General features: G+C 48.5%; 2 protein-coding genes across 2 annotated transcripts; one reads left to right on the top strand and one right to left on the bottom strand.

Moving 5' to 3' along the window:
• The first annotated feature begins 4,223 nt into the window (after positions 1–4,223).
• LOC120682931 (regulator of nonsense transcripts 1-like) lies at positions 4,224–5,730 on the top strand. Its single transcript, XM_039964942.1, has 3 exons — positions 4,224–4,497; positions 4,583–4,835; positions 4,953–5,730. Exons 1-3 carry the CDS (start codon positions 4,275–4,277, stop codon positions 5,728–5,730), a joined length of 1,254 nt encoding a protein of 417 aa, XP_039820876.1. The 5' UTR covers positions 4,224–4,274.
• Positions 5,731–15,770: 10,040 nt separating this feature from the next.
• LOC120682929 lies at positions 15,771–26,794 on the bottom strand. Its single transcript, XM_039964940.1, has 7 exons — positions 26,464–26,794; positions 26,229–26,285; positions 17,169–17,223; positions 16,899–17,065; positions 16,596–16,794; positions 16,082–16,110; positions 15,771–15,995 (listed from the first exon to the last, which is right to left on the bottom strand). The coding sequence occupies exons 1-7, from the start codon at positions 26,788–26,790 to the stop codon at positions 15,771–15,773; spliced, it is 1,059 nt and encodes a 352-aa protein (XP_039820874.1). The 5' UTR covers positions 26,791–26,794.
• Between the last annotated feature and the right edge of the window lie 365 nt (positions 26,795–27,159).

Below are 27,159 nucleotides of genomic sequence, written 5' to 3'. Positions count from 1 at the left end.
CTAGAGTGGTGCTTGAACGGACAAGTCGAAACACCGCCTCGATTGGTGCTTGAACGGACAATTTCAAACACCACCTAGCTTGGTGCTTGAACCCACAATTTCAATGACCAGATACATAGTGTTTACACCGGCTCAACAGAGTTATATGTTGCTATTATTATTATGGCATGCTAGTAGTGTTTACACCTCCCATCTCCCTGGCTCGAGCGTTCCGGCCCATCATCGGTTCACGGCGTGATACGGCCCGCTATCCACTTCGCTTGTCCGATCTCTTGTCCGATCCCTTGTCCGATCAGCGGCAGCGGCAGCGGCAGAGAGCTGGGCGCGGCGCGCGCTGGCTGCGCCGACAGGCGGGTCCCGCCGCGCAGAGAGAGGAGGGCGCTGGGCTGGGCCGAAAGCCTGGCCAGGCCGGCTGGGCCGCTACGGTGCAAAGAAGGAGAAAAAAGGCCAAAGAAATGAAATTTGGCCTATTATTTGCATATTAGTATATCATAACCAAGTAAATAAATAATCATGAAAATAAATTTTATTTTTTCTTATTTGTTTTTGAAAGCTATGTTGTTGGCGAAGGCAAATGGAAGGGATTTGGGTTTAGGGCGAGGTTATTCCTAACCAGAAAACAGAATATTTACATCCGGTTATGTTAATATTTCCGGAGGAGCTGTAAATATTCCTGACCATAGAACGGAATATTTACCGTTGGTTATGTAAATATTTCCTGATGAAGTGTTAAATATTCCTGCACATATAAACGAATATTTACATTTGCATACATGAATATTCCCGACGTTGCACAAGAAATTCAGACAGGCAACATCGTCCCTTTCGAACAGTTCCACACGAATATTAATTTGTAGTATGTGCCTGATTCCATGTTGTGCATTGTTATGTATGTTTGCTAGATTTAGCTAGAAAGGACCAGAAATGTATCGTGAGATGGGATGGGCATGCCTCCGATGGGTGGAATGGGTATGCCTCCAATGGGTCCTGGTCCGATGCCAGCATTTGGAATGCCACCAATGGGAAGCTACTAGATTGGTTTTGCAGAGCGCATAGATGATGGTTGGGATTTTTCCAGTGTAAGCTTAAAGCAATCACTCAACCACACGCAAAGCCATGCACTGCAACAAGTCAATAGCCGGATTTAGCGTTTAGGATCTAGGGTTTCCTAGGAATGGTCAGGCAGAGAATGGGCACTCACACCCTGGCGGGCGCCGGCCGGCCAGGCAGGAAGCGCAACCTTGTGGCCCTGGCGCTCGGAGAATTGGCATGCCCCGTCCGTAGGAATGGTCAGGCTCATATCCCGACCCCCACCGGTCGGGCAGCCAGGAATGAATCAGATCAACGGTGAGGCGCCCGATGTAACGGATCAAGTCGTCCGCTGGATCGGTGTGTGTACCCTAGGGTCCAAGCACCTCTTGGATCGGTGCCTGTACCCCGGGGAAACTGCGTCCCCATCAGGGGGAACACCCGAGGCAGCCCCCGACGCGCGACGCCATCATGCCCTCGGGGGTCGCTCGTGTATCCACCTTGCAACTGAAACGGGTGAGTTGGGAACGACAATGGCCCAGTTTAATTCTAAAATTTTTCTCAAAATTTTTCAAGATTCCCTGTCACATCGAATCTTTAGACGCTTGCATGGGACATTAAATATATATAGAAATAAAACTAATTACACAATTTAGACGAAATTCAAGAGACAAATCTTTTAAACCTAGTTAGACCATGATTGGACACTAATTGCCATGCAACAAATTGCAAAGTAAAAAATGTCAATTATTTTGAAACGGAGGGTAGTATATGCTCAACTAAATCACAATAATTTTTTTTTGAATAAGCGATTTGGGACTGAGGGAGATCAGACAAGAGATCAGACAAGAGTTCAGACAAGAAGTTTGGGATCGGACGAGTGGGGAACCAGCGACGCCGCGGCCGCCGGCGGCCTCTTCTTCTAGAGCGCGTTCAAATTCGACCGCCCAGCGCCGCCGCCCTAGCCGCCGGTTGAAGCTCCACGACGCCCTAGCCGCCGTTTCGCGGCCGCCGCCGGCCTCTTCTTCTAGGGCGCGTTCAAACTCGACCGCCCAGCGCCGCCGCCCTAGCCGCCGGTTGAAGCTCCACGACGCCCTAGCCGCCGTTTCGCGGCCGCCGTCCTTCGATTTCTCCCCTGTGAGCCTTCCTATTTTCTCCCCTTATCTGAGTCCCTTAGCACTGCTAAAAAAAATTCTCCCCTTTCTCCATTTATGTCAATACACACTCTGCCACCCTTTGTAGCTTCCATCATCCAATTAATCCATTTTTGTGAAAAACCATTCCTCTCCAAAACCTAGATGCCATATGTAGATCATTACCACCTTAAGCTCATGTAACACGTGATTCCTTTATTCCCTGATACCTTAAGCTCATGTAATCACTCTGGTTCTTGTAAATGATCTTGTAATGATCATCAGCCTTCCTGTTAGGACTTTAGTAATGATCTTGTAAATTTGGCCTAAATTGTTTAACCATAGATGCCCCTAACACCTTTGGCAGTAGAATTATCACTCCAAAATTTAGTCTCCACAGGTCTAACCTCTCCATATCAGCCTTCCTGTTAGGACTTTAGTAGTGATCTTGTAAATTTGGCCTAAATTGTTTAACCATATATGCCCCTTTCACCTTTGGCAGTAAAATTCAATTGAGAAACCATCAGGTATGTTGGTTTATAGGTCTCCTTGATTATAGGTGTTTTGGTTTATTAATTGACGGGATTCTAATTTATTTTGTGAACACCAGAATCATCGAAATGCTACCTGGCCAAACTTTGTTCGAAGAGGTGCTATCATGGTCAGTTCACGACATTTTGAAGCAGCAACGGGCCCCTTTTAAGGTATGAGCCTCTCCCAACAGGCAATATTCCTTATTTGGCACCTGAAACATCTCCATTTCATGGTTTCCATGTTACTACAGGTGGAGACGATTCCCAATGAATTTGAAAACCTTCTGGTCTATACAAAGGCATTTCGTTATCCAACAATAGAAGAGATTTGGAATCAAATCTGCTCTGGCATGGATACCATATCCATAGGCCTAAATGTTGGCCTAGATGTTGAGAAACTCAAGAACAGCAGCAGGCCAAATAAATACGAAGTCAAGCTCATTTTGGGAAAGGTAATGAAAAAGGATATGCCAAAAAGAGGAGATATCATGTTATTGTCAAAGAGGGGATTGAACTCAAGCGACCAAATTATCAAGGCTGGCTCCTTTTGCACTATCCTAGTGGTTACCTTGGTCAACGACCATGTAGAGGACTATCCAGCATCAATGCATGTCTGGCTGTCGCAGTCACCATATGGGGGCAGTCCAAATGACCAAACTTCCTACCAAGTTATGCACCTGACTAATCTGATCACTTTTGCACATAGTTGGGAAGTCATTACAGGAGGTTTCAAAGAAAATCCACATATAGTCGATGCCATGTTGGCTAGAAATGAGAATGTGGACAATATGCTGCAGGCTGATGGAAAATTCACAGATAAGGATTTTGGATTGAATAAATCACAGAGAGATGCAGTGGAAAGTTGCTTTTCAGCCTCTGAATGTTCAAAGCATTCTGTACGTCTAATTTGGGGGCCACCTGGCACAGGTAAAACTAAAACAGCTTCAGTGTTTCTGCTTATGATTCTAAAGTCTCTAAGGACACATAGAACTCTTGTATGTGCTCCAACCAACACAGCTCTCGTACAATTGGCTTCTCGTTTTGTTTGTCTACTTGAAGAGTCCACTGAAACCAGCTATTTACTTGCGGACGTCATTATGTTTGGGAGTAATAAGCATATGGACACTAATAATAACCTATCAAAAATTTTATTGGACCATCGAGCAAAGGAAAAACATGCTAGGAACAAACTCTTGGAAAATGCAAAATTTGTATTTTGCACTCCTTGTGGTTCATCTAGGCTCACAAAAAATCAGCAATACGACACCTTGGTTATTGATGAGGCAGCATACCTAAAAGAATGTGAGTCGCTGATCCCTCTCGCAATTCGTGGGATAAAACATGTGGTGCTTATTGGGGATGACAAGCAGCTACAACCAGTGGTTAAGAGCCCGGTATGTCTTCACTATAAAACCATTTGAATCTTTCCTTATGTTACCTGTTATTATTTCCTATTTTTTCTCCTTTCTGCTAATTTCCAAATTTCTAGATTGCTGAAGAGGCTAAGTATGGACGAAGCCTATTTGAGAGATTGAGTGAAATTGGCCACCACAAGCTGTTACTCGATGAGCAATATAGAATGCACCCTCACATCAGCAACTTTCCAAATAAAACATTTTATAGTGGAATGATTAAAGATCGCACTGAGGCTAGTGGAGTGCCCAACATTTTTATCGGTCATAATTTTGATCATTATTCATTCATTAATGTTAGAGAAGGTACAGAAAAACAAATTGGTATGAGTTTAGTAAATGAGGCTGAAGCTGTTGTTGCAGAGACGATCGTTGACAGACTTGCTAAAAGTACAGTCTCTTAACTTTTTGGAGGTTTATTAAATATGATTCGTTTATGGCTGATCCTTATATATTTGGTCCAACTCTACTGCAGCATGCACCTATAAGGAGGAGAAAATCAGTGTTGGTGTAGTATCTCTATATGCAGCCCAAGTGAATGATTTGGAAGAAAGACTTGATAGATTTAAGGAACATGAGTTTCTTTCTGTTAAAGTACAAACCGTTGATTCATGTCAAGGTGATGAGAAGGACATAATAATACTTTCAATGGTTCGATGCAATCATGGTGGGAACATAGGCTTTCTCGATTCTGATAGGAGAGCTAATGTGGCCTTGACAAGAGCAAGGTATGTTAGCTTTTGTTCCTTTTTTGTTGGCAAGAAATGCCTTTGAATCTTTGACAAATCAATATTCCACTACATTTTTATTCATTTTTTTATTTAAATGAATTATTTAACTCGCAGGAAACACCTTTGGATCCTTGGACATGAAACAACTCTCCTGAGAAGTAATTCAATATGGTCTAAGGTAGTCCAAGATGCAAAGGAACGCAATTTGCTCTTTCATGCTCACTTAGACATGCATCTTGCTGAAGCCATTAGTCATTTCAGAAAGTTTGCTATATATGCACAGAGCACAGGTGACATCCTGATAGAGGCCACAATCAATGAAGCAGACAGACGAGTAGATGCAACAATAGAGGAAGAAAACATTGGTTCCTTGCCTGGGGATATGCAAAGAAATTCAGATATGGGTCAGGACCAAGTTTCCAGTCTATCTCTACCACAATGCGACCAATTTGCAGTTAACAGCCCAGTAGGGACCGCAATAGATGAAGCCAACGTTGAATTCTCACCCAGTCATGTTCATTCAAGGAAGAGGCCCTGTCCTTTCTGTAAAGACCAACTTGCCGTACCAGAAGTTGCACAGGCAATAGAAGCACAGGCAATAGAAGCTACAGTAGAGGATAATGACGTGATTATAGAAGAGCTGACCCAACTAGCTGAGGGATCAAATGCAATGAAGGACAATAAAAGAGCAAAAAAGGCAAACCCCTACGAGCAGGCCAGATCTGCAAGAGATGGTCGTTTTTGGTCCACCGAGCAAGAGAAATTGTACAATAATGTTTATAAACAGAAGGATTTTGCGGACAACAGATGGATCGATTGGGAAAGCATGAAGCAGTCCAAAGAGATGCTTGATGTTGAGAAAAATGTAAGAACATTAATCTTCGTAAACTGATGGGTATAAGAAATGATTGGCATGAAGAAACAGTCAAACAGTTCTTCTCAACATTCTACATAAATCCAAGTAGGACCTCCCTGACATGGATGAGTGGCATAAATAAGAAGATTACTGTCACTAAGGGATTTTGTGAGAAATTACTACTTGGTGATCCCCAACACAGTAGTAAGATTGAGGATAAGTTAACTCACACACAAGAAGTCATGCTCAACAATTTTGAAAAGGATGGGCTTTTTAGTGCAGCAGATCGTCTGGTGAGAAAAACCATCTACCCTAGGGCTGGAAGTAGAGATAAGACTCACAAGGACATTAGGGTCATACTATATCATATTTTGACTGAGAAGCCTTTCGACGTTGTAGACATGATGTTCAGGGAGATGGAAAAAACTCTCACCGATCATAGAATTTTGATTCCATATGCCCCATACATCATGTTACTGATTGACCATGTAAAAATTGTACCTGAAACTAAAAAGAACCGAAGTCACCATGTGTACAATATTGAGCTTCAGAAACATGAAAAAAGAAATGGAACGGGAAAAAAGCATGGAAGAAGCAGAACAACAAAGAAGGCAGCGGAAAAAAACTAGAAGTGGAGCCGAGCAACCAATCTACCATGTTACTCGTTCGAACATTCATATCAGCTTGATCTGGCTCGTGTGAAGGAGGTCACAGGATGGGAGCGGGTGGGCCACGAGGTTGAGCTTCCTGCCTGGCCGGCCGGCGCCCGCCAGGGTGTGAGTGCCCATTCTCTGCCTGACCATTCCTAGGAAACCCTAGATCCTAAACGCTAAATCCGGCTATTGACTTGATCTCGATGGGGGTGTGGATGGGATGGCGAAGGTAAATAGAAGGGATTTGGGTTTAGGGCGAAGGTTCTTCCTGACCAGAAAACAGAATATTTACATTTGGGTATGTTAATATTTCTGGGGGAGCACCAAATATTCCTCGCTGTAGAATGGAATATTTACTGTTGGTTAAATGTTGAAAGTAATGATACTCTCAGTCGCAATGAACACTCGCTTAGCCCTCTATTGTGGGCTTCCCTTGTTTGTCTTGTGAACCCTCGTCTGCTTCCCCTGTTTGTCTTGTGAACCCTCGTCTGCGCGCTGCCCTCCCCCGCCCTTGCAGATTCCCTCGGCGGCATGGAACATAGCGCTGCGCTCCCGTCTTCCCTGCAGATTCCCGGCCTCCACGCAGATACTGTAGCAGCACCTCCCACTGAATCAGCCATCGGATCCCTCCTGGTTCTCACAGAAACCGGCGGATCCCTCGCTTGTGCGCCCCCTACGCTTCCGACTCCGCTGCCCGTCCGGGTCGCCGCCGCCGCCGCCGAGACCACCCCTCCGACTCCGCCGTCCATAAGGGGTATTTGTTGCAATACTAGGATTTGTCCGCATACGAATTTTCGAATTCTCTGTGTTTTATTTGGTGGTTCTGTTCATATTTCATATATCTCACAAAACCCACGGTTAGTGATGAAACCGATTAAGAAGCTAGCAAAATGGCTTTTAGGCTGCTTCAGCTGCCCAGGGTCATCATGTACGATCGACGTGGCATGTTGTGGTAGCAGCGTCGCCACAAAATGCGACGCGAAGGACGAGAAGGGGGCAAAACCTAGCATGCCTGATTTAATATCTTTGTAATATTAATTTGTAGTATGTGCCTGATTCCATGTATGGGTGCTGGATTTAGCTGTATCGTGAGATGTGTTTCTAAACCTGTAATAATTTAGCTAGGAAGGACCCGTAATTAGTAGGGCATTGTAATGTATTGTGAGATGTGATAACCCGTAATCTGTAGAACCATGTCTTGTTCTTATGGAATATTCGCTGTTCTAGATTGCTCGCCTGGTGCTTTAATCGACAAGTTCAAAATCCATCTAGAGTGGTGCTTGAACGGACAAGTTCAAACACCATCTAGCTTGGTGCTTGAACGGACGTCTTTCAACCTGGTAGCAAGAAACAGGATGCAAATCTGAAGATACCATCAGTACAACCTCCTGAATGTAACTCTGAATGTGATCAACTTTGAAAAATCTTATGCTGTTTCTCAATATGTTGCTTATTTATGGCGAGTTTAGATGAGAAAGATCTTGAATGGTATCCTCTCTTCTGCGCGGGACGCAGGTTATGATCTCATCCACCCTGAGGATCATCTCTGCCGCCTCTACCGCGGACAGAAGGATGGCCTGCTTCGCCTTGAACGACTCTTGAATCCCTAGCTTCTGCATGTCTCCGACACTGCCCATGATTTGTCTAGGACAGCATGCATAGGGTGTCATGCAAGGACCTCTCGGCCTTATCAAGCACATGCTCACTCGTTCCCCGCAGGACAATGGTGCAAGCCTGTCCCATCTCAACCCCAGTGAAATGAATTAGCCTGTCCTCCCCAATCATAATCTCTTCGATAACCTTGCAGTGCCCAAGCTTAACAGACTCCGGATTATCAGCTACCACCGGCACACCAGTACATCTTGATACGGGACGCTACACACCGGTACATCCCAATACGGGACGCTACACTGGTACATCCCGATGCGGGACGCTACTCCCCGGTACATGCTGATACAATAGCCTACGTGGGAAGCTCACCGTGTGAGTACACCAATCCAACTTGCCTAGCGAGTTATCACATCTTAGTCCATCTCCTTTCCCTTTCGACACTCTGGTGGTCGCCGTTGGTTCCAATGCCACGCTACGATATAGCCACGATATGAGAGAACGTACCTAAAGACTATAACTGCCAACGGCACATCAATACGTCTCGATATGGGAGGCTACACACCGGTACACCCCGATACGGTACGCTATGTGCGAAGCTCACCGTGTGAGTACAGCAATCCAACTTGCCCAGCGAGTCATCACATCTTAGTCCATCTCCTTTCCCTTTCGACACTCTGGTGGTCGCCATTGGCTCTAATGCCACGATACGTTAAAACGTACGTAATGCCTACAACTGCCACCAGCACACCGGTACATCTCGATACGGGACGCTACACTCCGTTACATCCCGATACGGGACGCTACACCCTGGTACATGCTGATACAATGGCCTACGTGGCAACCTCACCGTGTGAGTACAACAATCCAACTTGCCCTGCGAGTGATCAGATCTTAGTCCATCTCCTTTCCCTTTCGACACTCTGATGGTCGCAGTTGGCTCCAATGCCACGCTACGAGATAGCCAAGATACGAGAGAATGTACCTAAAGACTACAACTGCCAACGGCACATCGGTACGTCTCGATATGGGAGGCTACACACCGATACATGCCGATACGTTACGCTACATGGGAAGCTCACCGTGTGAGTATAGCAATCGAACTTGCCTAGTCAGTGATCAGATCTTAGTCCATCTCCTTTCCCTTTCGACACTCTGATGGCCGTCGTTGACACTCTGGTGGTCGTATCAAGCAGGGCACCGATGGGCCTGACCTGCAATCTAGTTCTTCACTTTCGAGTGGTTGCACATGAAGACTAGCATCGGGCCCACCGCTACCCTGTCTGAATTTCTCATGCAACGTCGTCCCTTTTTTAGCGGTCCACACCAAGACTAGAATGTCGTGCCCACCAATTCCCTGATGGACATTCTCATGCAACGTCATCCTTTTTCAAGGGTTCTGCAGGATCTTCAAATGAATTCGCTGAGGAATTGGTACCGTTGGGCTCGACATGCTAGTCTTCGTGTGGAACCATTCGAAAAGGATGATGTTGTAGGAGAAATTCAATCAGGGCACTGGTGGGCCCGACCTGCAATCAAGTTCCTCACTTTTGAGTGGTTGCACACAAAGACTAGCATGTCGAGCCCACCGCTACCCTGTCTGAATTTCTCGTGCAACGTCGTCCCTTTTTGTGGGGTCCACACTAAGACTAAAATGTCGGGCCCACAGGTGTCCTGCTTGAATTTCTCATGCAACGTCATCCCTTTTCAAAGGTTCTGTAGGATGTTCAAATTAATTTGATGAGGAATTCAAGCAGGGCACCAGTGGGCCCCACATGCTAGTGGATCTTCAAATGAATTCCCTGAGAAATTCAAGCAGGGCACCGGTGGGTTCAACATGCTAGTGTTGGTGTGGAACCATTAAAAAGGGACGACGTTGCATGAGGAAGTCAACCAGGGTATCGGTGGGCTCGACGTTTCATTTGAAGATCCCGCAGAACCCTTGAAAAATGATGACGTTGCATGAGAATGTCCATCAGGGCACCGGTGGGCACGACATTCTAGTCTTGGTGTGGACCGCTAAAAAAGAGACGACGTTGCATGAGAAATTCAGACAGGGTAGCGGTGGGCTCGACATGCTAGTCTTCGTGTGCAACCACTCAAAAGTGAGGAACTAGATTGCAGGTCGGGCCCACCAGTGCCCTGATTGAATTTCTCCTGCAACGTCATCCCTTTCAAATGGTTCCACACGAAGACTAGCATGTCGAGCCCAACGGTACCAATTCCTCAGCGAATTCATTTGAAGATCCTGCAGAACTCTTGAAAATGGATGACATTGCATGAGAATGTCCATCAGGGCACCGGTGGGCACGACATTCTAGTCTTGGTGTGGATCGCTAAAAAAGGGACGACGTTGCATGAGAAATTCAGACAGGGTAGCGGTGGGCCCGATGCTAGAGCTCCACACCTAAACTAGTATGTCGGGCCTACCGGTACCCTGGTTGATGCTATTCTTGGTGTGGATCCACTAGAAATGTACACGAAAACTTCCAGTGTTGGTGTGGAATTCAACCAGGGCACCGGTGGGCCCGACATGCTAGTTTTATGCAGAACCCTTGAAATGGGATGACATTGCATGAGAATGTCCATCAGAGCACCGGTGGGCCCCTTTTCAAGGGTTCTTCAGGATCTTCAAATGAATTCGCTGAGGAATTCAAGAAGTGCACCAGTGGGCCCAACATGTTAGTCTTAGTGTGGAACCCTTTAAAAGGGACGACGTTGCATGAGAAAATCAACCATGGTACCATTGGGCTCGACATGCTAGTCTTCATGTGGAACCATTCGAAAGGGACGACTTTGCAAGAGAAATTCAATCAGGGCACTGGTGGGCCCGACCTGCAATCTAGTTCTTCACTTCCGAGTGGTTGCACATGAAGACTAGCATGTCGGGCCCACCGCTACCCTGTCTGAATTTCTCATGCAACGTCGTCCCTTTTTAGCGGTCCACACTAAGAAATTCAGACAGGGTAGCGGTCGGCCCGATGCTAGTCTTCATGTGCAACAACTCGAAAGTGAAGAACTAGATTGCAGGTCGGGCCCACCAGTGCCCTGATTGAATTTCTCTTGCAACGTCTTCCCTTTCGAATGGTTCCACACGAAGACTAGCATGTCGAGCCCAATGGTACCATGGTTGATTTTCTCATGCAACGTCGTCCCTTTTAAAGGGTTCCACACTAAGACTAGCATGTTGGGCCCACTGGTGCACTGCTTAAATTCCTCAGCGAATTCATTTGAAGATCCTGAAGAACCCTTGAAAAGGGGCCCACCGGTGCTCTGATGGACATTCTCATGCAATGTCATCCCTTTTCAAGGGTTCTGCATAAAACTAGCATGTCGGGCCCACCGGTGCCCTGGTTGAATTCCACACCAACACTGGAAGTTTTCGTGTACATTTCTAGTGGATCCACACCAAGAATAGCATCAACCAGCGTACCGGTAGGCCCGACATACTAGTTTAGGTGTGGAGCTCTTAAAAAAGGACGACGTTACAAGAAAAATTAAGACTAGGAACCGGTGGACCCGACATACTACCCTCGGTGTGGAACCCTAAAAAAGGAACGACTAAGGTATATTAGGGACTTGGCCGGTCGGTTGCGGTCAAGTGGCTGCCTTGCAGCAGTGGGTGTTCGGGACGGTGGCAGGCCCCTGGGGCCGCACCTCCTGGACTCCGGCCACTGTGGGGCGGCCGGCTGCCGCCAGCGATCGCCGACCGGCAGCAGAATCAGGACGCTGCGATTTGTCGGAAAAACTCCGTTTTTCGTAGCGAATCGCGGCTGCTTGTCAGGGGCTCGGGACGGTAGTAGGCCCCTGTGGCCGTGCCTCCCCGACTTCGGCCACTGTCCGGCAGCCCGACCCGGTATGTGCCCGACCCGGGGTGTGACATGTCGGAACCATTATGCGTATGGCGTTCTTGTAGGCTCTTGTTGCTTGCCACTGGCTTCGCAAAACCCAAGGCCACACCGTCTACGCTCTTGGCCTCACGAGGGTTCGAGGAGGGTAACTGGCCCTAGCGGCCGAAAACTAGCCCTTACTTTCGACCACTGTCTGGAAGCTCGACAATCGCGGCTGCTTTGCAGTGGCAGGGGCTCGGGATAGTAGCAGGCCCCTGCGGCCATGCCTTCCTGACTTCGGCCACTGTACGGCAGCCTGACCCGGGATGTGACAAATTTTGAGGGAGAATTGCTGGTTTTCGAGGTGAAATCGCACTCTTTTGTGTGGTTTGGCCTGTCACGTGCTCTGTGGACCTTCGGTCGCCGTTCTCGTGGTAGACTCACCGTGCCAAAAGCGGAGGGATGCCTTGGATGGCTTGACCATAGCGGTTACGCTGGCGCATGAGTTGTGTTGGACCTGTGTCTGCCGGGAGGCCCCCTGCCGTCGTGCGGCCGAGTCCCGGCGCCTGTGTCCCATCAATCATGTGGGCATTCGCCCATACTGTTGACTAGTGCTTGCATGCTGCTACCCGGTTCAGGGGAAGTTGTCTGTCGCACAAGCTATCCTCGTCGCGTGCGCCCTCTGGGCGTGTGACGCGTCGGCTCAAAGACAACGTTTGGTGTCGTTGGCTCTTGTTGCTTGCCACTAAGGCTTCGCAAAACCAAAGGCCTCCTCACCTACGCTGTTGGTCCCGGATGCTGCTCACATTATAGGATCGTGGTCCTTCAGTGCCCCGTTCCTCACAAAGTCTCTCGAAAAATACGACAGCCGGGCCGGCCGTCGGCTCCGTTGACCCTCGTGGTCCGGTGTGTGTCGTGGCGGTTCCAGCTCGTCGAGGAGGACGTGCTACCTGGTTGATCCTGCCAGTAGTCATTGCTGTTCTCTCATGTCTCTGGTTAGTGCATACCGTAGTTGTCCGTGAGTCGGGTCACTTGTTCCTACCGGAATGAAAAGTTAACAGTTGTTTCGGAACGACCGGACGGTGTTCCAAACGTGTGAGTTAGGTTTACCTTGCAAGGTTGGAAACTCGATTCGAATCGTCCGTCTCTCGTGGATATTGAGACTGCTTGATCCCTTTGCCACACAAAGTAATAAGAGTAATGTTATTATGATCAATCTTGATGTTTGATTAAAGCTCTACCATGGTTGAGTAGAATTAGTTGCTTACATAGAATGGTTAATCAACTAGAATGTTGAAAGCTAAAAGATGAAATTAAGGACCTACTCTTTATTGCTTTTCAACAAAAGGAACACCAGAGCCTTACAAAATCCTGCATAGTCTAGCTAGGTGGACTAAGTATATCCGTTGACAGTTAAGTCTTACTGAGTATTAGTATACTCAGCCTTGCTGTTGAAACCTTTTTCAAGTATGAGTTTTGAGGACCAGATCGCTAGTCTGACTTGGCCCTGCTCTTTGCCTCCTGGCTGGTCAGTAGAATGAGATCCGTCTTCGGCCGGCAATGACCCCGATGAGTGATACCTTGCTTGGGCTAGCTCGGTATACTTTTGAGACGTGTCGTAGCTGTCGTGTTTTCTTTCTGCTACTTTATCTCTGAACTTAAAACTTATGTCTTGTATAATGTTTTTCTGAAGTTTGGACCTGTAATAATACTTTGAACGTGTTGTAATAACTGCTTTGCTTGTGTTGTAAAATTTGTGGTTGTAATATCTCTGGACTCGCCTTCGTGCGGGGTATGCTTGTTCGATCCGAGATCCGGTGGTTGTATCGGGACGCTACCCAGCAGACCAAGAATTGTTCCGTTTGAAGTGCGTTTGAGCCGGTATTGCCTTTATGGTGATGGTCAGCGCACTTGAGTCGGGATAATTCAGGTGGTTCTGCCACAATGCGCGCAAGGAAGTGAAGGACGCGTTGTTCCTCGGGGTGCAGCGCGTCTTCGCTGTCGCGCGCAGCCACTACGCCAACATTCCATGTTCGAGACAGGAATATTTGAAGTTTTAATATTCCAAGTTTCGATGAGGACACACTTTTGCGAGCTCTTGACCTATTGATGGCAAATTGGGAGTATAGAGTAGTTTTAGTTACATTTACTTTCATAAAGTGAACGGGGTTGGGTTTCTCTTTTAAAATTTATTATTCAAAAAGGTATTTGTTCTTTTTATTCCACGAGCTAGGATTACTTTCGGGTGCTGCAAAAATTACCCGATGCAGAAAATTTACTTAGGCATTCATGATAAATTTTTAGCCAAAAACAGTAAATATAGCAAGCATGGAAAAAGATTAAAACCTACTATGTTGCTATCAACCACAAATTATAGAGAATGATTCCGAAGGTTTATGTAGCTCAAATTTTTACACGGACTACTACAAAGTATACTCTTCTTACTATAATTTTTCCAGGATTTTACTTAGCGTATAACAGCAGTAACAAAATTAACAATATAGGCATATGCATAACTAAGTTAATTTCTACCGAGAGTTCCTTAGGGTTTTTGTGTACCAAAATTTTACCATGGCTCATTCTACACCAAAACATGTTCCAGTAAAAATACCAGCATTTATTTTCTTTTATAACCCCAGTATAGCATTTACTCATTTAATAACATGTATAATTATTCAAACTAGATTTTGTTAAGAACACATGCTCAAACTTTTTTTACAGCATCTTTGCCAACCTAGTATGATTTCCAGGGACAAAAATATATTATAGCTACTAGGAGAAAATACACAAACAAATTAATGTGATAGCAAGAGTAATTCATTTCTCATGTTCTATTCAAGATCTGGTTCCCAAACTTTTCAGGCATGATTATATACTCAAGAACAAACTTTGGTATAAATTTCATATTTTTCTAACTATTCTAACTATATTCCATGATTTATGGCTATTTAGCAAGGATTTAAACACATAAATAGCTAAACAGTTCTAGAAATACCCAAACTAGGGCATTGAAGTTCATTTACCAAATCTAACTCCTAGAAAAAGTTTCATGATCAGAAAGGTAGTAGAACTATCACAACAAAAATGTGAAGCTTCCTAGTAGATTTACAAAAGTGAAAGGTTTCATTCAGTTCCAAGGATGCATTGTTGTTCAAATTTTTACCAGGCAATAGATCTAGCAAGAGGAACATTTTGGTCAAAAATATTCAAAAACTCTAAGCCGGGTACTGACAATGGCCCCGGGCCCATCTTGGGAGAGGTACGAACCCGCAGGTGGGGCCACCACTGTGATGTGATTCTGTGCAACTTGGTTGCAACGGGCGCACAGTGGCGCGCGTAGCGGGAGTCTTGCCCCATGCTTCCCATCAATCAGTCACTGCTTCATCACGCCTCTACGGCTTAATGACCTGTGGCCCCCACGCGTAGTGCGCGTCACGCATCATACCTCTTTCCCTCTTCTCTGAAGCAGCACGTACTGCAACCCAGGCTGGCACGTCCCGTCTCTTCCAAGCAGCCCACAACAGGAATAGGGGTAAGTCCCGTCTCTTCCAAGCAGCCCACAACAGGAATAGGGGTAAGTTGCTGTAGCATGAACTTGTTTTAAATTTGATTTAAAATTTTTAAGGTGATAAAAATGGGCTCTCTTGTGATTGATAGCTTATAACCTACAAAGCAGGTTAGCAACGGACCAAATGTGAAGATCCCAAAATCTAGCCGTGGGGGTAAAACAGGCACCCCCTATGAACAATCATAAATCTTATGAGGCAGTTGTGCTTAGCTTGTACCATGAAAAAGCAACTATATCATGTTGTAAGCTTGCTTAACTTAAGAAATGTTCTTAGCATTGATTTAACTTGTGAGATGATCTTAATGCTGATTTATCATTCCAACTGTATCGTGATTTAGCACAATGCACATTCCAACGCAACAAAATACTGCATTCCTGTCCCATTGCACAGGCCGGACGCGCACGACAGGCAGCGAGCTACAGGTCCCTTGCCGTCTCCACTGCGACTCCCTCGTTGAGCCTCTTCATTGTCAGCTGCTTGTACACGGCGCCCAGCGCCATCACCACCGCCGTGTCCGAGGACCCGGCCAGCGGAGATGCCACACCCAACGCGTCACCCAACAGCTCCAACACAGCATCCACGACCATGCCGGCACTGGTGTTGCCCGCCTTCGCCTGCTGCACCAGACGCCCAGCCGCCTGCTGCACCAACTCCTCAACTATTGAAGCCCAGTCAGCACCTGCTACAACAGAGCCTGCGGTCCTCAGCCTCTTCGGGGTCGAGCCACCAGAGGGTCGGTCACTGCAGCACCGCTCTCTTCACCAGGGGAGGCAGAGTTAGGGTTTACAATTCCAGTAGAAAAAACATTCAGACTTCACCGATAAAGAAAAATTTAGAAATATCAAAAATATCATATCAAATTCAAACAAATTCAATTTAAAAAATGGCAGGATTTCCCTAAAATCCATCTCTAAGCCATCATACATGACAATTGCATATAACAATAAAGAAATAAGACTACATATCGCAACAATGTCATTTATTTTTGTTATTGCAGGTTGTAGAAGCCATTAACCATATTCAGTACCTATTAATATCAAAGGAAGAAAGCTGTCCTTTCCACTTAAGGACTAAAATTGCTACTTCCAAGTTGCATCAGAGGACCTATTGCCACTAAACCAATTCCAGAAAGGCTTACCTGTTTTATTAACCACCCATTTGCCAGCTCCACAACTAAAATTGCTACTTCCAAGTTGCATCAGAGGACCTATTGCCACTAAGCCAATTCTAGAAAGGCTTACCTGTTTTACTAACCACCCATTTGCCAGCTCCACTGGATGACTCACCAACAGCTACCTCTGTCCCCTTCCCTTTGCCCTTTGTTGCAGCCCCATTGGAGCACTTATCCTGGGTAGATTGCATCTCATCAGCACCAGTTATGGACTTTTTGATTCCCTGTTCAAGCACTCCACTCTCCAGGGAACAAACAGGCACAGCCGGCTGCAAGGAAGTTTCAGACAAATGCATTCAACTCAATGTTGATCACAGAGACTCTAGGCTCTAATAATTCTTGCGGCTACTGGGAGACCAGGCTGTGGATATACCTCACGCACACTTGTAGGAGTCCTGGGATCCTTGTCCACTGCCGCAGCTTCTTGGCCGCTCTGCATGGACACATTCTGCTGCAGCTCTGGAAGCTCCCAGGTACAAGTAAGATCAGACCCAACTGAGTGGAGGCAACCTGTCATGGAGCCATCTCTCATTTCATGGACTGAAAAGAGAAGTAGATAGACATTCACAGAAAAAAAATGAGAATTTAGATAGCATTATGTCACTGAAGTAGCATGCAGATTCATATTGCTGCCAACACTTACCTCTCAGAAGGTCTTTGCGCACAGATTCAGTATGCTCTGCATTGATTTTGATGGCCTGCATAGTTTAACAGTATTTTGAATTGATAATGACAACATGAGTAGTTGGGTGCTGCACCAAAAGAACAGATTATATCTCAAAAAAAAGGAACACGTTATATCTAAAAAAAACATTATGAATGAGTTGTGTCTTTCAACAAGAACATGCTTGTAGCATGGTGGGAAGTCCTCCAGTTGTGAGGCTACCAACCAGGGTTCAAACCCAGGTTCTCAAAAAAAAAAGGCCCCTCACTGTGTTCCCCAAAAGTATTTGACTCAACCTGTGGCAACGGTGTCCCTGTAGGGGCAAGAGACTGCTTCTGGGTGCCTTTTCTCAACTTTTCAAACAATGCCTTCTGGATGTCTCTCTCCTTGGGTTGAGATTTTTATTCTCCTTTTTAGTTCTCTTTCAACAGTGAAACACAGATTGAGCGACAAACAACAGAGTTATTCTTTCCATCCTGGTTGTAGGGGCAGGCAAGTTAGGGGATGTTATGGCTGTGGGGAGATGTGGAGAGGCGAAACAAGGAACCAGCCAAGAAATCAACAATATCAAGGAGAGGATTATAGAGATGATGATGGTGCAGACCCTTGAAGCGCAGATCTGATGACAAAGAGAATAGAGAAGATGAGCTGGGAGAACATGACCTTGAGCACCAAATCGAGAAGAGAGCAGGGGGTAAGAGAAAGAGGGGGTGAAAATGACTATTATGGACAGAAAGATAAGAGGAGAAAATCAAGCTGCTATAGAAGGATGGGTCCTGCAACTGCAGGCAGAGGCGGTGTGCTTCATTTGCAATGGTACTGGACATCAACATGGCCAATGCCCTAACCATCCCTTATGTTACAATTGCAAATGTAGTGGGCATAAAGCAATGTTTTGCCCTGCCAAGAAGGGATTGAGGAACTGTGGTTTTGGTATACCTGGAGCAGGTTTCTTTAGTATCCATATACCAATTGACAAAGGCAAGGGAAGGAAAAAAAGCGGGGCCATATTGCCTTTGGTCTAACAATCAGAGTTATTCTTTTTAAAACTGAAATGTACAACAACAACAACATAGCCTTTTGTCCCAAGCAAGTTGGGCTAGGCTAGAGATGAAATCTAAAAGAAACGAGAAACAAGAATAAGAGAAGCATAAAAAAGAAAAAAAAAGAAAAACACAAGACAGAAGGTAGCGATAGGGGTAAACAGAAAAACAAGCAAAAGTTATGGTTCCGGCATTAGTTAACTTTACACGTTCTTAAAAATAATTTAAAAGTGTACATTTCAGTTTACACGTTCTTAAAAATAATTTAAAAGTGTACATTTCAGTTTTGAACTGAAATGTACACTTTTAAATTATTTTTAAGAACGTGTAAAGTTAACTAATGCACTGATTGCTGTAATATAAATGGCGTTGGATGATTTGGATCATTATGCAACTGCAGCTAATAGCACCACACATCCAGAATGCTTCCAAAGTAAAATCCAGCAATATAAAGGAAAACATTCCAGGCAAAATGTAAGTGATGGCATATACAAAAAGTATAGGAGAACAAAAACAAGAGTAATCTAATTGGAAATAAACCACACAGTGTTTTCAAGTAAATAAGGCAGCAAAATTTTTATAACGTCAATGTCTAATTACCAAAAAATATACACCAGTGGCACTGTTATGGTCGGTCAAGTCTACGAACGCAGGAGGCGCGTCGCTAGTGGCTAGATGCAGCGTGCATGGCGCGCTGCGTTGTGGGCGTTTGTTGCTCGCGTTTGTTACTCGTTCCCTAGATTCTAGGAGTTGCTATGCCTCAAGTTTGTTAAGATATTTTGTATAAGAACCATTATCCAAGTAATGAGGAGATCAGCCAGAGATAGAGTTTATCTCTTTCTCCCTGGCGTCTTGCGCCTGCACACCACGTTCCAGCAGTCTCGCCGCCGGCCGCCAGGACGGCGTCGAGCGCTCGCTCCCGCCGCGCGCCTAAACCACGTCCACCTCCCAGCCATTCCTACTTCCTCCGTAACACCCACAACACTCTGGTATCAGGAATGTCGGACATCGTTCTTGGTGTCTCCACCGCACCGTCCCTGCCCATGTCCATCGCACCAACGACTTCCGCCGCGCCGACGACCTCCATCTCCACAGCGTCCGCTCCCCCGGCTACGGCCGCATAGTCGAGCGCCCTCGACACCCTGACGACGGCCATCTACGGGCTCCAGCGCCAGATGGGATCCTTCGCAACTCGTTTGTCATCCATGGAAGGTCGCGGGTCCCCATCTGCTGCGGGATCTTCGTTTGCACCCCAGCCTTTGCCGTTCGGAATGCCGGGATACGGCGCGCCGCCGCAGCCAGTACCTTCCACGGCGTCAACTATCGTGCATACCACCGCTGCCTCCCATCCAATACCCATCCACCAGATCAACTTTCCACACTCGCCCTCACCGATCCCGAACTTGAACGGGCCGCTGCACTCGCTTCCGTCGCCGACGCCGCCGTTTGAAGCCATGGAGACCGCCGATGATCTGGAGGTGCCGCGCTTCCACAAGCTCACGTTCCCGACGTTCGACGGCAAGACCGACCCCTTGGGGTGGTTGAACAAGTGCGAGCAATTCTTCTGCAGTCAGCACACCCGTGAGAACACTAAGGGTTGGCTCGCCTCATTCCATTTGACGGATGGCGCCCAGCAGTGGTACGACATGCTCGAGCGCGATGCGGGAGGTGTCCACAACATTCCGTGGCCGACCTTTCGCACTCTATGCCAGCAGCGCTTTGGGCCGGCCCTGGGAACGAACCACCTCTTCGACCTGGCGCGCCTCCTGTTTCCGGGCACCGTCGACGGCTTCATCGATGCGTTCCAGCAGCGCTTGGCTCACGCCGGGTCCCTCACCCAGGAACAAGTGCAGCTATTCTCCGGGGGCCTCCCCGACCACATCAGGGTCGACGAGGAGCTGCAGATGCCACAGGACCTCCAACGCGCCATGTGCCTAGCTCGCGCATATGAGCGTCGTGCCGCGGCCGCGGTCACCGCTTCGGCATCCCGGCCTCCGCGCGTTCCGGCCCGCCCTCACCATCCGGCCGCGGGCGCAAACCCGGCACCCCCTTCTGCTGCCACCGCGGCGCCGGCGCCCGTGCCGTCGCCCCCACCCCGGCCATTCCGTCGCCTCACGCCAATGGAGATGGCGGACCGTCGGCGTCAAGGCCTGTGCAATAACTGCGATGAGCAGTACGCGCACGGCCACAAGTGCCAGCGCCTCTTCTACCTCGAAGTCTCGGACTTCGTTGACGACGACGAGCCCCCGCAAGACGCCACCCCGACTACGCCAGAGGAGCCCCTAATTTCGTTGCACGCCATTGCCGGATCCGCACCGCGGACACGATGCGCGTGCGTGTCGGTGGGCAACTACGTGATGACGGTGCTCCTGGACACCGGCTCGACCCACAACTTCATCAGCCCCGCAGACGCCGCGCGGGCGGGTCTCTGCTTTGGCGACAGTGCGGGCATGACCGTGATCGTGGCCAATGGCGACCGAGTGCCGTGCGCCGGCCTCGCGCATGACGTCGACATCCGGATCATTGACGAGCACTTCTCCATCGACTGCTACACCATTCCGTTGGATTGCTACGACATGGTCCTTGGCGTTCGTTGGCTGCGAACTCTGGGACGCATCCTATGGGACTTTCACGACATGTGCTTGGCATTCTGGCGCCGCGGCCGTCGCATCCTCTGGCACGGACTGGGCTCGTCCTGGACGGCCCCAGCATCCGCCAGTCGCCTCCATGGCGTTCGCGCTACCGAGCCGGATCTCCTGGCGCTGCTACTCGACGACTACAACGACCTCTTCGCCGAGCCGACGGGTCTACCGCCGCCGCGACACTGTGATCACCGGATACATCTCGTTCCTGGTACTCCTCCGGTGTCCGTTCGGCCATATCGCTACCCGCAGCTCCAGAAGGATGAACTGGAGAAGCAATGCGCCACCATGCTCGCTCAAGGCATCATCCGACCGAGCGTGTCTCCATTCTCAGCTCCTGTTCTCCTGGTCAAGAAGCTGGATGGCTCGTGGCGCTTTTGCGTGGACTATCGCGCGCTCAATGACCGAACAGTCAAGGACAAATTTCCCATTCCGGTCGTGGAAGAACTCATTGATGAACTCCATGGCGCTCGCTTCTTCACGAAGCTGGATCTCCGCGCTGGTTACCATCAAGTGCGCGTGCACCCGGCCGACATCGAGAAGACGGCCTTTAGAACGCACTAAGGCCATTTTGAGTTTTTGGTCATGCCGTTCGGCTTGTCCAATGCCCCGGCGACGTTCCAGCGCCTCATGAAAACCGTGCTGCATCCGTTCCTCAGGAGGTGCGTTCTAGTCTTTTTTGACGACATTCTAATCTATAGCCATTCCTAGAGTGAACACCTGCAGCACCTGCGCGCCGTTTTCGACACGCTGCGGTCACACCACCTCAAGGTGAAGTGCTCCAAATGCGCCTTCGCAACTTCGCCAGTGGCCTATCTCGGCCACATGATCTCGGCTGACGGTGTGGCCATGGATGGCAACAAGGTGGCCGCGGTGACCGCCTGGCCGCAGCCGCGCTCCGTCCGCTCCCTGCGCGGCTTCCTGGGCTTGGCTGGCTACTACCGACGCTTCATCAAGGACTTCGGCAACCTGGCGGCGCCGCTGACGCAGCTCCTCAAGGACGCATTTCTGTGGACTGACGCAGCCGCGACCGCGTTCGATGCCCTCAAGTGCGCTCTGTCCGCGGCGCCGGTTCTGCACATGCCGGACTTTGCCCACTCGTTCATGGTCAACTGCGATGCTTCGGGCACGGGGTTCGGTGCAGTACTACATCAAGGCGCCGGTCCCCTGGCCTTCTACAGCAAGCCGTTCGCGCCGCGCCACCTCAAGATTGCGGCCTACGAGCGTGAACTTATCGGCCTGGTCCAGGCCGTCCGCCATTGGAGGCCCTACTTGTCGGGCAGGCCGTTTGTCGTCCGTACTGATCACTACGCCCTCAAGTTCATGCTAGATCAATGCCTGTCTACGGTCCCGCAGCACCAATGGATCAGCAAACTTTTCGGTTTCAACTTCTCCGTCGAGTACCGACCCGGGCGCATGAACACCGTCGCCGACGCCCTTTCCAGGATGGAGGTTGGCCAGCCCGAGCTCGCGGCGCTCTCGGGTCTGACGTTCAGCTTCTACAACGACCTTCGCGCCGAGCTGGAGAATGACGCTGACCTGCGCCGCCTCCGCGACACCATCACCGAGACCCGTGGCGCCCCATGGCGAGTCGACGAGGGCCTCATCCTCTGCGGCTAGCGCGTCTTCATCCCAGCGACGTCAACCGCGCTGGCCACTGTGCTCCAGATCGCCCACACCAACGCCCATGAGGGCATTCAGAAGACGCTGCACCGACTCCGTGCAGACTTCGTCGTCGACGGCGACCACCGGCTGGTCCGTGAGTATGTCCGGGCCTGCGCTATCTGCCAGCGCAACAAGACATATTCGTTACATCCTGCGGGCCTCCTACAACCACTCGACGTCCCAGCGCTGGTGTGGTCGGACATCTCCATGGACTTCGTGGAAGGCCTCCCCAAGGTACATGGCAAGAGCGTCATCCTCACCGTCGTGGATCGCCTGTCCAAGTATGCCCATTTCATCGCCCTCGGCCATCCTTACACGGCTGCTTCAGTGGCACGGGCTTTCTTCTCCGAGGTGGTGCGCCTCCATGGGTTTCCCTCCTCGATCGTCAGTGATCGTGATCCGGTGTTCACGGGTCATGTGTGGCGCGATCTGTTCAAGTGCGCCGGCGTCCAGCTGCGGATGAGCACAGCCTTCCACCTGCAGACCGATGGGCAGTCGGAGGCTGTCAACAAGACGATCGCCATGTATTTGCGCTGCATCACCGGCGACCGACCCCGTGCGTGGCTCGACTGGCTCCCATGGGCGGAGTTCTGCTACAACACCGCCTACCACTCCGCGCTGCGTACGACTCCGTTCCAGGTGGTCTACGGCCGTCCGCCTCTGGCGCTTCTTCAGTACACGGCGCACTCGGTGCAGACCTCGACGGTGGACATGCTCCTGCAGGACCGCGACGCCTTCATCACCGAGGTCTGGGAACGCCTACAGCAAGCACAGGAGTACGCCAAGCACCACTACAACGCCAACCACCGGGACCTGACTTTCGACGTCAGGGACTGGGTGTGGCTTCGGCTGCTCCATCGGCCGGCTCAGTCACTGGTTCCGGGACGCCGGAGCAAGCTTAGCCCGCGCTATGCCGGTCCGTACCAGGTACTGGAATGTGTGGGTGATGTGGCGTATCGTCTTCGACTGCCGGAGGGGACGCGCATACACGACGTGTTCCATGTCGGCGTTCTGAAGCCCTTCCATGGAACACCGCCTACATCGACTCCGGCTCTTCCTCCTCTGCAGCATGGTCGTCCTCTTCAGGCGCCGGAGAAGGTGCTGCGCTCCAAGCTTCGCCGTGGCGTGTGGTTCATCCTCGTTCAGTGGACAAGTCTGCCGTCGGCTGAGGCTACGTGGGAGCCATTGGCGGCCTTTCGTGAAGCGCATCCTACGTTCCAGCTCGAGGATGAGCTGTTTGTCGACGGTGGGAGAGATGTTATGGTCGGTCAAGTCTACGAACGCAGGAGGCGCGTCGCTAGTGGCTAGATGCAGCGTGCATGGCGCGCTGCGTTGTGGGCATTTGTTGCTCGCGTTTGTTACTTGTTCCCTAGATTCTAGGAGTTGCTATGCCTCAAGTTTGTTAAGATATTTTGTATAAGAACCATCATCCAAGTAATGAGGAGATCAGCCAGAGATAGAGTTTATCTCTCTCCCTGGCATCTTGCGCCTGCACACCACGTTCCAGCAGTCTCGCCGCCGGCCGCCAGGACGGCGTCGAGCGCTCGCTCCCGCCACGCGCCTAAACCACGTCCACCTCCCAGCCATTCCTACTTCCTCCGTAACACCCACAACAGACACATAAAAGAATTTGATATTACTATAGCACGGTAGCATAGGCTTAATAAGCTCATATGATTCCCACGACCACACCATACAATTTAAACTCTGTAGAATGGTACAAGGCAATAGCCAATTAGAAACTGTGGAAGAAGAGTTTATGATCCTGAAAACTAATGCAGAAATATGTACTGCTTGGTTGGAACCGAAAGTAGAAATTAAAATGTGTGCTTTTCGGTATTTAGGATCAATTCTACAAAAAGATGGCGACATTGATGAAGATGTTAGGCATAGAATTAAGCTTCGGGCATCCTCTGTGACAAGAAGGCACCACAAAAGCTAAAAGGTAAGTTCTATAGGACGGCGATTTGCCCGGCGATGTTATACGGCGCTGAATGTTGGCCTACAAAAAGGCAACATGTCCAGCAATTGAGTGTAGCAGAGATGCGTATGTTGCGCTGGTTTGTTGGGCACACAAGAAGAGATAGAGTTAGGAACGAAGATATTCGGGATAGAGTCAGGGTGGCACCAATTGAGGAGAAATTAATACAACATCGGTTGAGATGGTTTGGACATGTTCAACGGAGGCCTCCTGAGGCGCCGGTGCGTAGTGGGGTTCTAAAGCGGGTTGATAGCGTAAAGAGAGGTAGAGGTCGACCTAAACTGACTTGGAGCGAGGCGGTTAAGAGAGACCTCAAGGAGTGGAATATCTCCAAGGATTTAGCTACGGATAGGAGCGCTTGGAGACTATCAATCAATGTGCCGGAACCATGACTTTTGCTTGTTTTTCTTTTTATTTTTCTGTTTACCTATTCTCTACTTTCTGTCTTTTTTTATGCTTCGCTTATCCTTAGTTCTCGTTTCTTTTGGGTTTCGTCTCTAGCCTACCCCAACTTGCTTGGGACAAAAGGCTATGTTGTTGTTGTTGCTGCTGCTGCTGCTAGGAACATGGGCAGCTGGCACTGGTGCTGTCAAACTCAAATTCAAATAAAAGTGTCTGTTACCATTCAAGTTATATTCAGAAATAAATGTGCCTCTATTCCTCGTGCAAGCAGCGGTGAGAAGGGGAAAAGGTACTAATAAAAAAGTGCTCCTCAAACTCACAGAAATTAAGCATGATGGAAGGCTAAATTAATCAATAAACCTGATGGGTATTCATTGGATTGACAATTTTTAGAGGCTCCAGAGAAATGATTATCAGCCACCACAAGCACTAATTTCTCCTAAAAAAATTGAAACGACAAAAAAATCATGTATGCAAACCAATCTGTTACAGGAGAACATATACGCATTGCAGCCCGATGAAATCTAAATGCAAATGAACAGGTCCGTACTTCCTCCCAACCAACTCGGAGACGATTTACTGGCTCCAATGTTGAGAATCACCAAGATCAACCAGGCAAGTTGAAATCAACACCGCCATGTATCAGTCCAAGAGCTAGCAATGTTCAAAACTGCAGAAATCAGAGGACAAACAAGGAAAAGTTCTCTCCCTAGTTTTAGACTGAATCCAGCAGTAACCTGGTAGAGAACCCTCTCAGGTGCAATGCTTCCAAATCAGTTAAGGAATTTGAAAAAGGCAAGTAGCAGAAACCCTACCAAATCCATGTGTACTGTCCAAACAATCCATATGAACAGCCAAACATATCCATACATTAGAGGGTGTTTCGTGGAGAATTGGGGACCAAATGCAATTTGAGGAATCTAGAAACTACTCCACATGCTTTGAACTGAATGAGAACCATTGGAGGCAGAAACTATCAGAGACCAGAGGGACCCCAAAACCCCACTGCCCAAGCACCAAGTGCGCTAGAATCTGCACACTTAACTGGTGAAACTGAGACAAGATCCACCAACACCCCCGCAAATGCAGAACAACTCAACACGCAAGCATGGCGATGCTCAAATCGACCCCAATTTGAATGAGGAAGCCCACAGTGAAACCTTGAGGCCTTGTGCAAACACCAGTCAGAAACCTCTGTACAACATCTCAATCTAACAATGTTTCGATCAGTAGGGAGCCGCCCGAAACCAGTGGAATTGCACAGAATTGAAGTGGAGAAGGGCAAGGTGATAGGGAGAAGACTTACTTGAGGCAGCAAATTCTGTTCCGTGATCTCTGCCTCCTTTGTCTTCTGAGCCAGCACCTGCATTGGAGCCGCACAACCACATTAAGGGCACAAACATGCCTACAAGCAAAGGATGCAAAGCACCTGCAGACCATTTCACCAGGTCTGCATTGCACACGCAGCGGACGTGTGTGCATGGGAAGAGGGAGTGTGGCGGGAGGGTGGTAGTGGTGCGGGATTTGGGGGTACTTTGCACCTGTAATGTCGCTGTGCCCTGGGCAGCATCGCCTTGCCCATCATCTACAGTAAGTTCTTGCATAGTATTTGTGCTCTGGGCAGCATTGGCTTGTCCATCATATGCTCCAAGTTCTTGCATCTGTAATGTCCCTGTGCACTGGGCAGCTTCAGCTTGTCCATCATCTGCAACGAACTCCTGTTTAAGAAATGTTATGCCCTGAGCAGCATCACCTTGTCCATAAGCAAGATGCTCTCTTTCAAAATCGCCCTCGTCACTAGTCAAGTCAACATATTGTGCAACCACCTTATCATCATCACTGGACAGGTCAATAAAGTCCAGTATCATTGCTTAACCTGAAACAGCAAAAGGACGTGAGCAATGGAGCACAGCAGATTCTAAAGGACTCCCATGACATGATAGCCCCAGATACTAATAGTAAAAAAAGACCATTATATCTTGAAAATAAATAAATTCGACAAAAAGCAACACCAATTTTGCTGAAAACTGAAGAGTGCTTTTAATGAACAAACTAAACATGCCGAGTTGCAGCTATGCAGCAGAGAGCAACACGACGATCTGCTACTGCCGGACCTAACAGATCAGTTCATACGAGCCTAGCTGCAAATCACTGAGGTTATGTCTGTCGGTACCCTGCAACTGGGGTACCCACTCCTACTGTGCCAAGACTCGCGTAGTTATCCGTAACTACGCCCT

This window comes from Panicum virgatum, chromosome 7N (assembly GCF_016808335.1).
Source record: "Panicum virgatum strain AP13 chromosome 7N, P.virgatum_v5, whole genome shotgun sequence".
In the NCBI taxonomy this organism is placed as follows: Eukaryota; Viridiplantae; Streptophyta; class Magnoliopsida; order Poales; family Poaceae; genus Panicum; species Panicum virgatum.
This window is presented reverse-complemented; position numbering and strand designations above follow the sequence as displayed.